Source organism: Acanthopagrus latus, chromosome 17 (assembly GCF_904848185.1).
Source record: "Acanthopagrus latus isolate v.2019 chromosome 17, fAcaLat1.1, whole genome shotgun sequence".
NCBI lineage: Eukaryota > Metazoa > Chordata > Actinopteri > Spariformes > Sparidae > Acanthopagrus > Acanthopagrus latus.
This window is the reverse complement of record NC_051055.1, coordinates 31,721,545-31,736,472: the sequence shown is the minus strand read 5'-3', so window position 1 is coordinate 31,736,472 and position 14,928 is coordinate 31,721,545. Positions and strand designations below refer to the sequence as shown.

The 14,928-nt window shown below is 44.1% G+C and overlaps 1 protein-coding gene across 1 annotated transcript; it reads left to right on the top strand.

Annotated features, from left to right (window-relative positions):
- Positions 1-2,186: 2,186 nt before the first annotated feature.
- LOC119005352 (ankyrin repeat domain-containing protein 34A) lies at positions 2,187-8,896 on the top strand. Its single transcript, XM_037072899.1, has 2 exons — positions 2,187-2,380; positions 4,147-8,896. Exon 2 carries the CDS (start codon positions 4,231-4,233, stop codon positions 5,830-5,832), a length of 1,602 nt encoding a protein of 533 aa, XP_036928794.1. The 5' UTR covers positions 2,187-2,380; positions 4,147-4,230; the 3' UTR covers positions 5,833-8,896.
- The last annotated feature ends 6,032 nt before the right edge of the window (positions 8,897-14,928 follow it).

Sequence of the window (14,928 nt, the reverse complement as noted above, 5' to 3'; positions counted from 1 at the left end):
GTCCATGCTCTTGTCCATGCTCGTGTTCATGCTCGTGTTCATGCTCCTGTTCACGTTTCCTGTTTGGTAGGTTTTGGATTTATTTTGCAATTTTTCCATGTTTGATTTGTACTTTGACATTGATTTGAACTTTGTATTTTTGCTTTGCTACTTTGTCTCGTTCTTGGTTGCTACTTTGTTTTTTCATCCCCGTTTGTCTGCTTTTGTTTTTTTTGTAAACAGCTTTTAAATAAAGCTCGCCTTTTGTTTTCCTTATCTTGCCTCCCGTGTGTACTGCATTTGGGTCCACCTTTCCCTTCCATAGTTTTCCCTTAAACCCCAACCTGACAATAACAAACACCATGTTCAAACATAATGCTATCCATCAGTGCACGTGGCACCAGGACACCCTAGGCCGGAGGTCAATGATCAAATTTGTAGTCGTGTCATCTGACCTCCGGCCATATGTCTTGGACACTCGGGTGAAGAGAGGGGCTGAACTGTCAACTGATCACCACCTTGTGGTGAGTTGGATCCGCTGGCAGGGGAGGATGCTGGACAGACCTGGCAGACCCAAACATATTGTGATGGTCTGCTGGGAACGTCTGGCAGAACCCTCTGTCAGCTAGGTCTTTAACTCCCACCTCCGGGAGAGCTTTGACCACCTGGCTCCTTCGAGTCAGGACCTCAAGCATGTCCTGGGGACGTTTGCAGTGACTCAAACACTGACCTGGTCTGCACACATCTTTACTCCAGCAGAGGTTCAGATCAGACTTAAGTACTCATTAAAAGTAATAAAGTACTTCTAACAGTGGGGGGTAAACTAGCTTCCTGGTCCAATCAGAGATCAGAGCTCAGCTCTGTCAGGACACTGGTCGGCGGAGTGAGTTCATGTTCACCAGTTTGAACCAGACGTTAACGAGGAGACCGACCAACAGCCAATCATGTGCTTTGTCACAGCTAAACCAGGAAACATATCAGCCAATCGTGTTGTTACACTGACATGAGCACATGGTTGAATTTCACGACACTGTGAAGTGATTTGGTGTTTACAGGCAAGAAGAGAAACTGTTGAACAGCTGTGATTGGCTGAGCTGACAGCATCACGTTGCTGTATTGAGCTGGATAAGAAGGTGTTGAGGTGAAGCTGCACATGCTCAGTAGGAGTGTTTTCAGATCTGACAGGTGACTAATACCTGCAGTCTGATGTCCATCTGACCTTTAAGTGAAGTTCTGACCCTGTCTAGTCGTACACACACACACACACACACACACACACACACACACTCACAGGGAGGTAAAGAGATGTATGTCACCGTGGGAATGCTTCTGCAAGAATCCTGCACATCAGTTGCCATGGAAACTGTGTTTCCATAATAGCAACAGTCTGTGTGTGTGTGTGTGTGTGTGTGTGTGTGTGTGTGTGTGTGTGTGTGTGTGTGTGTGTGTGTGTGTGTGTGTCCTGCAGTATTTTATTTTTGTCATCGTCTTGAACTAATAACAACAATAATAACAATAATGATAAAAGCAGCAGGTGCATCTCGTTGACTCTCCTGTGTGAAGTGTGGGCAGGTGGACTCTCACACCTGAGGACTGACAGTGACATCACAGTGTTAGGGCGGAGGTTGTGCTGCCAGTCTGTGACGGTGGACTCATGGTCCAACACACCTGATGTATATAGACTGAGTCATCCAGGAGGAGGTGCTGAATGAAGGTATTGTCCAAGATCAGGATGAAAACCACTTCAGTTCTCATCAAAAAAATTTCAACACGATGACCCATTGTCCGTTCAATGTTGTTGATGACATGAAGTCAGTGTGATGTCGTAAATGAAGCCTGCAGACCCAGAAGCAGCCAGGTTCTGGGTCTGCACCCCACCCAGTTCTAACCCTCCTACAGAGTTAATGACTGTGTGTCAACATACATGTGAAATTGATGATCATTGGAGAGATAGATAGATAGATAGATAGATATGTATACACACGTGTATGTGTGTGTGTGTGCGTGTGTGTGTGTGTGTGTGTGTGTATATATATATATATATATATATATATATATATATATATATATATATATATATATATATATATATCCTTCCTCTTGAGTCTCCTCAGTTTCTCTCTGACCAGCAGGTGTTGCTGGTGGTGTTGGAGGGTGGAGGAGGAGGAGGAGGAGGTGTTGGGGGGTCTGTTGCACAGGATCTCTTTCGGCCGTGAATCTCCTCTGAGCGGCTCTGACAGCTCAGACTTTGAGGAGGAAGAGGAGGAAGAGGAGGCGGAGTGTCGATGCAGTGGCTCCTCAGTCAGTCAGTGAACAGTCGGACATCATCAGTGCCGGAACCAGCGGACGGTAACGGAAAGTGAGGTGATGAAGATGATGATGATGCGTCTTCAGCTCGGCGGTAAGAAAAGAGAAAAGCTCCGCGTGCTTCCTGTTTCCTTCATCTTCCATCTTCATCCCTTCATCATCTTCATCATCCTCATCAGCTGCTAACGGAGCGGTTTGTAACGGCAGTGGGTGTGTGTGTGTCGGTAATTTTAACAAGATAAACGCTGTGAAGTCAGTGCACGTGATGATGATGATGAAGATGATGATGCAGCAAAAACACACCATGTATCTGTTCCTCTGTGCGAGCGCGCGTGTGTATGCGCGCGCCCGCGCGCTGCTGCTGTTGCTGTAGTTAACTAGCGTGTAAATATAGAAGCGACTGCGTCAGAGCGGCGGACTGACGTAGAGAGCCGGGAAATTTCCGGCATAGCATTCCTCCACAGCCAGGCAGCTTCTTCATCACCATCATAAACATCATTATCATCACAATCATAAACATCCTCATCATCTTCTTTTTCTTCATCATCACATCATCATCATCATCACATCATCACCATCACCATCATCATCATCATCACCATCTTCATCATCATCAACATCATCATCAACATCATCTTCATCATCATCTTCATCATCATCTTCATCACCATCATCATCATGCTGAGGATGGCTGATGATGGTGGCGACAGAGGTTCAAAGTTCAGAGTATTTTCTTGATGTGAAGCATGTCGTTCAGTGCGAGCAGGTGTCAGTACAGGTGTGATCACAGTGGTGTTCTGATCCACATATGACCTGGACCACACTGAAGGACCATCCTCCGTTAACCGGTACCACACCAGCAGCAGACTCCCTGAACAAACTCAGTTTATTGTTTTTTATTGACAGTTTTCTGTTGACAACTTTAAAACCAGCTGACGGTCCAGAGTCCAGCTGTGTGCGTGTGTGTGCCCATATGTTTGTTCTCACACAGAAAACAAACACTGTGTCTGTCTGCCATCACTCTGCAGGTAATAACACCTGTTTGTGTGTGCTCAGTTCACACAGTACAGTAGTACTTCAGACAGTACTCAGATTACTGTGAAACTTTCTTCTTCTTCTTCTGCTGCTGATGTCTCAGTCAACACATTAGTTGATGATGATGATGATGATGTTTGTGATGATGTCACTGTGTGTGTTCGGTGTGAATATGAACACTTGTTTGTGTTGATCATAGATGTGTCGAGCTCCCATCTGTGAGTTTTTTCTGGACATACAGCCCCGGTTTGCTCTCTGACTCATTAGTGATGTTATTGTGATGTCTCTACGTACATCTGCAGGACAGGAACAATCAACATTTCAGACCGTTAAGTTCATGTTCAGGTTGAGGTGAGTTGGTCCTGAATGGGTCCTGTTTTGTGTTTCTGCTGTCATCAGTCAGAGTCTCCAGGTGTGACTCTGCCAGGTGAGCATCATGTGACCAACTGGCAACTTCTGGTTGACGTGCTGATAGCGCGACTTTGAGCTTTAACCAGGTAATCAGCAAAGACGATCACAGCAAGACTGTCATTTAATATTAGGACTGGCCATCCATCTTGCCTCGGGCTCTTGGGTCAGCGTCCTCCGGACAGACTTGTCCCAAGCTGCAGTTTTTTCTTCCAGCATCACAGATTCAATTCTCTCTTTGTCCAACATGGTGTCTGCTGTCAGCGCCGACACTGGTTGGTTTTATTAAAGTACCTCCGTCTGTTCATGTTGACATGTTGTATTCAGGTAAAGCTCATGTTGACCCATCACATCTTCTGTCTGCTGACATCAAACAGAACTTGAGGCGAACTGACTTTTTGTGTCTCTCTCCTGCAGGTAACTTGACTTCTCGTGGAGGATGGGCAGTCAGTGATAAACTAGCTTCTGGTGGACAGGAGGTCTGAGGTCAGGTAAGGGATCATGGGAGATGGAGGCCCTCTGCAGACCGAGGGGAATGCCCTCCTCAAAGCGGTCTTCCAGGGAAAACTGAGGCTGACCCGCCTGCTGCTGGAGGGTGGAGCTTATATCAACGAGGGCAATGAGCGTGGAGAGACTCCCATCTCTGCTGCCTGCATAGCGAGCTATGATGACCCACAGACCAGGCAGAGGATGGTCCGGTACCTGCTGGAGAAAGGTGCTGATCCAAACATCCCCGACAAGAGCGGGAGGACAGCGCTGATGCACGCCTGTGCCGAACTGGCAGGGAAGGAGGTGGTGTCGCTCCTGCTGGAGAACGGAGCAGACCCGAGCCTGAAAGACTACTCTGGCTCCTCGGCCCTTGTCCACGCCATCAACAAGGGAGACCGGGACACTCTGCAGGTGCTGCTGGATGCCTGTAAGGCCAAAGGCAAGGAGGTGATCATCATCACCACTGACACGTCTCCGTCAGGCACAAAGAAGACCAAGCAGTACCTCAACTCCCCCCCCTCGCCAGGCATCGTGGACAAACTGTCTCCAGCCTGCATGTCTCCATCTGAGGTGGAGATCGGCACCTCCTCGCCGGCAGGAGACCACAGCAAAGATGAGGAGGGGATCTTCAGCTTCGCGCTCACCTCGGCTTTACCTTTACCCTCAGCTCGACATCCAGGAGAAAAGAGACCTCCGCCACGTAAGCTGCTGAAAAGGCTGAACTCGGAGCCCTGGGGCCTGGTGGCGCCCTCGGTGCTGAGTGGGGTCCATCAGGAGCGGGTAGACGGAGGTCTGGTGGAGGAGGGCAGCTGTGACCTGAACAGGACGATCACTGAGCTTAACGGCCTGTCCATCACAGAGCCGGTTAGGCCTCTGTTGTCACGGCGACATAGCATCGAGACCCATGACCCCAGTTCCCCGAAACTCATTGACCGGTCCTGCTCTGAGGACTGTGCAGCTGTCTCCGGATCCTCCTGGGCGGACAAAGTCCAGCAACACCAGATCCTGTATCGCAGGAACACAGCCCCGGAGTCCCAGGAGAACATCGGGGGACCTGGGGCACTCGCAGCCCGGGCCCTGGCTCATCCCAAACTAACTCGCATGGAGCACTATGAGTCAGACACCCACCTCTCTCCCGAGTCCATCCCCGGGTCTCCAGACTCTGGTCGGGTGTCTGTGGAGAGGAGGAGGTACAATGCCTCACCCCTGTCCCTGGTCACCAGCTCGTCCAGGGAGTCTCTGGAGAATATCCCCAACTCGGTGTCCCCCATTACCATGCGGAGGCGTCCCCCTGGTCTACTTGAGCGCCGGGGCTCGGGCACCCTTCTGCTTGACCACATCTCCCACACCAGGCCCGGCTTCCTGCCTCCGCTCAACATCAACCCCCAGAGACCCATCCCCGACATACGGGCCAATGGCAAGTCCACCTCCCCCATCCACTCGGGACACAAGATCCTAGTCCCGGTGGCCCCGGCCTCGCCGAAACGCGGCCCTGACTTTAAGATGAAAAAGAAGCTGATGAGGAGGCATTCAATGCAGACGGAGCAGATGAAGCAGCTCTCCACCTTCCAGGAGATCCTGGCCGAGAAGGTAATCGAGTCCAATGGGGATTGATGACTGGACACATCAGAGCAAAGCATGATGGGTAGCTGCAGACTTCTAAGGAGGTGAATTACTGGACTGAAGAACTGATGAACAGTGATGTTTATAGAGGGCTGCACTGACAGAAGCTTTATTAAAGTGAGATAAGGTTCAAACATGCGTCAACTTTATAAAACCAGGTTCAGATTTAAACTGTAACTTCTGGTTCTCGGATTTGTGTCAGTTCATCAACATCAATGTAAGAAACTAAACAGAAGCAGAAGTGCTGCTTTAATGATGTTTCATCATCATTGAACATTCACAACAAGATGAAAACCTTTAGAGAACCAACCATCTTAGCTCCTCTCTGGCTGGCTGACGACGTCTACAGTGACTCACCTTATCAAGTCACCAGGTTTTATATGTCACCTGCTTCAGCCTGCCAATCAGCTCTTAGCAAAGTCAGTTGGTCACCCCCTTTAAACTTTAAATATTTACTGTTTTAGCTCTCTGGCTCATAGCAGAGCCGACGGGTTCAGTGACACCTGATGGGATGTGATAACTGTTTCCAGGTGTGTGTGTTAAAATCTCAGGTGTTGCCATGGAAACAGACTTACTGCTTGTGAAAAACTCCAGTTTTTGATCCCAAAACACATGAAAATTTAAATTTGAATTTTTTGGATTGACAGTGTTCCAAGTCCATAATCAACCGTTTGCATCTACAAAAAAAACCCCCAAAAATGGCAGGAACAACAGAAGTAGAGCTGTTGCTATGGAGACACCATCTCGGGTCGTCACACAGGTTTTCAGAATGCTGCAGACCAGAACAACAGAACTCGTCTCATGGTGAATCTTTGGTCTGAGGAGGTCCACAGTCGTCTCCGTCACAGCTGAGTCAAGTTTGAATCAACTCTGACTGTAAAACTCCAGAGTGACCAACTGATGTCGTTCACATGAAGATATTTTCTCTTCAGGAGGTTTTAAATGCAGCACTTATGTTTCTGTTCCTTGTGATGTTTGAATGAACCTTCTCATCACTGGCCCTCGGTCGGAGGTGTGTTTGGTGTGCAGCTCTCTGAAGGTCACATCTGGTTCCCGATGCTTCCTCTGAACCATCCATCGTTCTCGCTGCATCACAAACTCATGAAACTTTAAACTGAAATAATTTAACTCATTTGATGTTTACAGACGCACAATTTGCACTGAGGTCGTGTCTCATGTTGACGGATGAAAACATGAAGCTTCTGCTGCAGCTGAACTGAGATCAGACGACTGATGTCTTCTCATTAACAAAGCAACGTGTTTATCATTTGAATCATTTATAATCTGCTGTTCTGACTGAAGACGTGTGAAACTACCTACTGCGCTGTATGTACTGTAATTATCTACACAATAGTCAATATAATAGCTGGTATTTATGTGTAAATGATCCTCTGAAGCATTTCTGTATTGATCTCAATGTCACAGCTCAGTTCTGATCTCATTTGTATGACAAGAAGTTAAATCAAATGTACTTTTCTTGTTAATGAAATTCCAAAGAAGTTATGTGGACAATATGAACCAAAACTGCTAAGACTGTAAATATTGTAAAGAGTCGGTAACGTCTGGTTCAACATAAGGCGGCGCTGAAGGGCAGTTGAAGGAACAGTCCTATATTTTCTGTGTCCTCTTCAGGTGAACATGGATTCATCTGTGCGTCCAGTTATAGGACACAGCTAGCCTAGCTTAGAATAGACACATAATGAAGGGTAACCATAATTTAAAATATGTTTATAGAGTATGACACAGTGATGACTCACAGGGCTAGTTAGCTGAACAGCTAAGTGCTAATATGCTAGCACCAGTCAGTCACAATATCTCTGTTTTCTCTTCCTGACACTTGATCATCGTTTCATTTAATAAAGTTCCTAAAGATGGAAAATGAAGCAAATGCAACAACAGTTAAACTGAACGTTAGCTAACAAGTTGCGTTAGCATCTTCCATTCTGGACTCAGCTTGGTCAGCACACTGAATGTATTGATTAACGTGATCAATCAGAATTTTTTAATTAGCTGATCTTTTTTTTTTCAAAGGAACTGCTTCTGAAATGTCACATTTCTACTGCACAGATCGAAGCTGCAGCATTTCATTCTCTTTCTGGGGAGCTAAGCTAACTGCTAGCTACATGGTATGTGCTAAGATCTATCAACATGTATCTTAAAGTAAAAGCAGTCTGTAGCTAGCTGCAGACTGAAGAAGTCATGTTTATAGTAAAATTCCAAACTATTTGCTCTACGTTTTGTTTCTGCTCAGAGTTTTTCTCATCAAATCCTTCTGACGATGACTCACATACCTCGACCGCTGTAGAGATTCAGGGAACTTCTACTGCCTCATGTGTGCTAACTGCACAACACACTGACTGGTTTACATGAAGCACAATCAATTAAAGTTTCCAGTTTCTCTAAAAAAACATCATAAAAATAACTGAATTCTACTTTAAAACTGAACCTGAGCTGTCGGTGCTGCTCACCAGAAAAAAAAAACACTACGGATAGTTTTTTCCAGCAGGAGTGAGGCTAACAGTTTGCCCCTGCTTCCAGTCTTTGTGCTAAGCTAGGTTAACCCTGGACACAGAGATGAAGTTAAAGGAATGTGTCTTTATAACGTTTTGTTGAGATTCATTTTGTTGATACAGTTTGATTTAAATATTTTCTGATGATGCTGTCGTCAGAACGAAGGTTAAGTTTCAAGATTTTTCAGAATTTTAATGTTGAATGTTATTCTGATTCTGGGCTGATGAAGGTCAGAGAAAAAAGCAGTCTAGCTCCAAACTGCTGACAGTTCATCAGGTGAGTCTACAGGTGAGACTGATACATGGTTAGCAGACCGGAGCTCAACTCCTGGACTGGCTTAGACTGGTTTGGTTCTGAGTGGTTTGTGTGATGGACCTTGTTGTTGTACGTAGATACTTGAAGTTTAAACTAAATAAGAGTATTTTTGTACTTCCTGTCAGCAGATTGAAACGTCTCTGATAACTCTGTGATCTATTTTTCTTCTTTCAGTCTGATTGTAACTCAAACTGTGGAATAAAAACATGTCTCATGTTCAACTCTCAAACCCGTCAGTGTCACCAGACTTCATTCAAATATCAGATGATTCTGCGGCTTATGGTCAACCAGCACTGGAACTGTCTGTGTGTGGGGGGGGGGGGGGGGGGCTCAGATCAGCCTGATGTAATGAAGACATTCACAAACTCTCTTCACTTCTTCCTACATTCATTTCATGAATTCACAGATTTTTGTCGTAAGATTTTATATAGGATTTTGATGTAGGATATATATCTATATCTTCTTTAAGTGAGTTAACAAAAACCACAGAAGAAGAATGGCGGTCCTGAGAGGAGAGGTTAGTAGAATCATGTGGATGAACAGACGCCACAGTAGCTCAGCTAGCAGAGGCCTCGTCCTCGCCACAGCGTTCAATCTGTCCACTGAATAAAGCCGTGAACTGGCCATAAAAATTGACAAAACAATGGTTTGATAAACTGACATCACTTCCTGTCCAGCTGCTCTCCAGTGATGTAAACATACAGGACCTCACCAGGGCTCCAGACTGACACCAGATTTGAGACAACATATGTGTTTTATTTTTTTTTTAAACTGGTACGTGGAAGAATCAAAGAATCAGAGATACACAGGACTCCTGTTTCTGGCGGATGCCAGAGCATGATTTCACAGCACAATTCAGCTGAATTTAGCAACAAGCAGACAGGAAGTCAAGCACCAAAACAACAATATAGCATCCAGTTACTTTTCAAAGTAAAACACTGTGGACACAGGCACACAAATCTCAAAAAAGAGACTAATACAAGCTCTTCTGCTAATCCTTCACTCGGGAAAACTTCCTGTTGTTGTGTTTATAACACACACCTATAACTGCTGTTGCCACTGATCATGTGCTTATCACAGGAGCTCCTCTGTCTTGTGATGTTGACAGCACTGCAGTGTGGCGGTTTTCAAAACACAACCAGTGGAGGTATGGCGAAGTAAAACCAGATCAGAGCCATAACGCTGCAGAAATGCATCAGGTGGAATCTCGGGGTTATTTTCTCCCTGATAAGCCCAGTAGTGTGTCAGAGTCAAATCCTAACTCAGAGGATGAGTCTGAGTCTGAAGACACCAGTGTGGTGAAAAAGGGCAGAAAATACTGTTTTGGTGAAGAACAGCTGCATGAATTTGATGGTTAAAGTTTCTCAGAGAGACGAATTCCATGAACTGCAAATTTTGCTGTCGATACCCCCAACATGTTGGGAATGCAACATCTGCAGGTAATGCAGCACTATATAAGCATGGGAACTTTGAAGAGACATTTCCTCAAAATTCAGAAGTAAGAACAACAAAACTAAATGCACTGAAATCGTCATATCAAGCTGCAAGCAGGATTCTTGTCACATCTCTGACACAACAACAAAAAGCCACAGAGTGCTCATTTAGAGTGGTGTGGATTCTGGGTCAGCACAAGAAGCCATTCTCAGATGCAGAAATAATAAAAGAATGACTGAAGTGATGGACACAATGTTTGAAGGCAAACAAAAAGAGGAAATATTCAACTACCGTATGTATTTTAATTTATGTCAAAATAGTAATGACATTTTATTTTAGTTCGTGTTTTTGTTGTTGTTTTGAATGAAAAGGACATTTTGTTTTGAATATTATAGTATTACCGCATGTGGCCTGACCAACCTCAAGACATGGACCTTTGAGTCATTGAAAAAAATCTTTGTGGTCCTTTAAGGTTTGTATTTGAGTACATATTTACACTACCAGTCAAAAGTTTAGACACACCTTCCCATTTAATGTTTTTTCTTTATTTTCATGACTGTTTACATTGTAGATTCTCACTGAAGACATTGAAACTATGAATGAACACATATGGAACTATGTAGTCAACAAAAAAGTGTGAAATAACTCTTAATATGTTTCATATTTTAGATTCCTCGCAGTAGCCACCCTTTCCTTTGTTGTTCATTTTTTGAACCAAGTATCTTATGTATGAAATAGTGTGTAGTGTGCAGGAGCAAGTGTGTTGCAGAATTGAACTTAAGTGCAAAGCAGTGCTTTTGTTTAAGGTATGGTTACACTTTGTTTAAGGTATAGTAACTACAGCTTCAAGTTAAGTTACTCTGGTTTAAGCATGTGTCTATAGTGTTCAAGCAATGGGTAAAAACTGTAATGGGTTTGGGACCCAGCTAAGTAAAGAGAAACAACAGTCCATCATTACTGGAACTGGATGTTAGTCAGTCCGGAAAATTGCAAAAACTTAGAACGTGTCCCCAAGTGCAGTCGCAAGAACCATCAAGCGTTATGACGAAACTGGCTGACATGAGGACCGCCCCAGGAGAGGAAGACCAGGAGTCGCCTCTGCTGCTGAAGTTCATCTGAGTCACCAGCCTCAGAAATCACAAGTTAACAGCCCCCCAGATCAGAGCCCAGATGAATCCCACACAGAGATCTAGTAGCAGACACATCTCTACATCAGCTGTTCAGAGGAGACTGTGTGAATCAGGCCTTTATGGTCAAACAGCTGCTAAAAAAACACTTTAAGGAAAAGCAACAAGCAGAAGATTTGTTTGGGCCAAGATACTCAAAGAGTGGACATTAGACCAGTGGACATCTGTGCTTTGGTCTGATGAGTCCAAATTTGAGATGTTTGGTTCCAACAACGGATGGTTTCTACATGCTTCCCACTGTGAAGCCTGGAGGAGGTGGTGTGATGGTGTGGGGCTGCTTTGCTGGTGACACTGTTGAGGATGTATTCAAAACTGAAGGCTCACTGAACCAGCATGACTACCACAGCATCCTGCAGCCACATGCCATCCCATCTGATTTGTGTTTAGTTGATCATCATTTATTTTTCTTTTTAAAAATATTCACTTTATGTTGAAGAAAAAAAAATCAACAAGACATGCCAAAAAACTAAACAAAACACAGCATAAAAGACAAAACAAATCCAAGAAAAACAGTGAGTCTGTGTAGTGGTGAGCCAGGGGGAGTTACAGTAATACTGACGCTTTTACCTGAAATCTGCTCTATATGGGTTGGTAAAGTCAATCCATCCTTTCCAGCATTTATCAAATATGTCTGTCTTGAGTCTCAAAGAAAATGTTAGTTTTTCCATTACAAAATTGTCATGCATCACATTAAACCAGTCAGCTAATATGGGTGAAACTTAGACATTTTTTGGTGATGGCTCTTTACTAGAGACTAACATTATTCTGAACATGTGCGTCTTGGAGAAGCCAAGAATCTGTTGTGGCATCATACCAAAGTACAAGACCTGGAAGCAAGTCATTCTTGATTTTCAAAGCCTTTTCCATACCATGGAACTACTACCATACTGTCTCCCTCAGCTCTGTATGCTGAAATAAAAACTCTTAGTATACCTGTACCAGATCCTAATTTTCTTAGTTCATCTTTACTAAATATTTTATCAATGTGATGTCGTAGCTGTAAGAATCTAAAGAAATCCTGTCTAACCAGGTCAGGTTGTTCCCTCTGGACTTGGAAGGTTTTAAGCCAGGATTTCACAAAGAAATCCAAATAAATGTTGAGACCCCTCTCCTGCCATGACTTAAAGTTTGCATCTAGCCTATTTGGAGTAAAACCTGTGTCACAGGCCACCCAGCGGATCAGCGAGTGGGGCCTCTTGTGAGTGATGGATCCCGCCATGGGTTGGGTTGGTCCCCCAGGTGATGTTTCAGGTTGGTATCTCCAATAATAGCCTGCAGGGTAACCGCAGTCGGATATTTGCATTCAATCTACTTCAATATTGCTGAGTAATCTGGGTTGCATATATTTATCAGGGGCTTGATCTGAGATGCTTGGTAATACGTTTTTAGACAAGGGAGGGTCAAACCCCCTTTTGTCCCTCAGCACCTGGAGGGTTTTGTGTCTGGCGTTTCTTTCCGTGACACAGGAATCTTGAAATCCTCTTGTCACATTCTGCAAATTTCTTATTTGATATCTTCACTGGCAGTGATTGGGAGAATGTTCATTTTAACTATTTCAACACATTGGATCAATACCAGGAAGGGTAACAGATCCACCTGTCTAGGTCTTGTCTAATGTTGGAAAGCACTGGGTCATCGTTTATGAGGCTAGTCTTGTTAGGTCCATTGGTAGCCACACACCCAGATATTTCATACTGTCCGCCTCCCTAATGGCATAATTGTCTCTGAATTGCTGACTAGTTGTATATTTAAATGATAAGAGCTGAGAGATCAATTTGTACCCTGATACTGATCCAAACTCTGTCAGTGTTTGCATTGAAGCAGGGAGAGAATGGGTCCGGTGCGTCAAGTAGACCAGGAAGTCACCCACTAATAGCGGTACCTTGTGGTCACCTGCCAGTGGGACTCCATGTATTTGATCATTTTGCCTGATCAGCTGACCTAGAGGCTCTATGAAGAGCACAAACAGGAAGGGACTGATGGGGCTTGCTTCAATTTGCTCCCGATATATCTGAAGAATTACATGTAGAATACGTCTGATATTGTCTTGGGTTTGCCGTTGCTTTATGAAGCCGGTTTGATCTTGGTGTATGATCTCAGGCAGAATCTCCTCTAGTCTTTTAGCTAGTATTGAGGCAAAAATCTTATAATCCTGGTGTAAGAGACTCACAGGTCTGTAATTGGAACAGTCCTTGAGCCCAGAAATTGTCCTATTCAGTTGTTCCCTAGTAATGGCTGCCTTAGGGCATCATTCTGGGTATCAGACACTGTTGGGAGGTCCAGCCCCCCAAGCATAGATATCGCTTGTTCAGCATTATTTAATTTTGGCTGAGTGTATACATTTTTGTAAAACATCTCGAAACTGCTGATGTCATCCAAATAATATTTTATTCAATTTTCCTGGGGATCTCTTATCTTATAAATGGTCATCTCTCAGCTTACTGCTGTAGGCCAACCATTTTGATGATTTACTACCCACCTCATAATTTCTCTGTTTCACGAACATTAAGTTTTTAAGTATGTCTTCTGATTGGATATTGTTTGAGTTTCAACCTGTTGCATTTCTTTGGCGAGATTTGGATCCAGATTTGTCTTGTGTTCCCTTGTAAACTTTTAAATTTTACTTCTAAATTAATTAGTTTCTTTTTTCAGCTGTTTCGGCAGTAATTTTCCCTTGTAGCACTGCTTTGCAAGCGTCCCATAGTAAAGGAGGGGAGACCTCACCATTATCGTTTCCATTCAAATATTTTCCTATTTCCTCCTTAATCTCATCCTTCATCTTCCCATTCAATATAGAGGCATTTAGCCTCCATAACAAAATTCTCCCTTTAAAATTGAATTCAATTTCCATTTGAACTGGGCAGTGAGCTGAGATGTCCATAAGTCCTATACCACATAATTTGACCACATGCACGTCCTTGTGGAACATTAAAAAGTAATCAATTCGAGAGGAGGTGGAATGGAGTGAGGAAAAATAAGCAAAAAATGTTAGGCCCTGGGCTTTAGTTAACATCAAATCAAAAATGATCCTAAAAAATGACTAGTTTGCGCCAGGTAGTGCGTAGACGTTCAGAAAGGTGCCTTCAACCCCCTCAAATCTTCCCCCACCATAATATACCTTCCCTCCTTGCCTTTGATTTCAAACTGCTCTTCAAAATGAAACCCCTCAGCTATTAAAACTGACAACACTCTTCTTAGCCCAGATTTATATGAAGCTGAGAAGATTTGATTTGAAACCCCTTTTCTTAAGTTTAGCATGGTCTAGCTCAGAAAGGTGTGTTTCTCGAAAGAAAACAATTCCCACCTTTCCCTTTTGCTCAAGATTTTACTCCTCTTAATGGGATTGACATCACATTAGGTGATATTACCTTAACCAAGCCTCTTGTCATTGTACTTCTTTAATGTTATCTCTCATCCTGTCTCAAAGGTAACCTTCTCCTGTTGCTGCACAGACAAAAACGAAATGAAAACACTGGAACATGGAACACAGTGGCTAAATGACTCCCTAAACAGAGACCCTGTTGGAGCCGTGGTGTCCTGACGGCTCTGAGGGTTAGACTTCCTCTCCCACTGTGAGGAGAGGGCCCTCTAAGAGAAGTAAAGGGTGGTACACGACAGTTAAAGCCTAGATAGATAGATA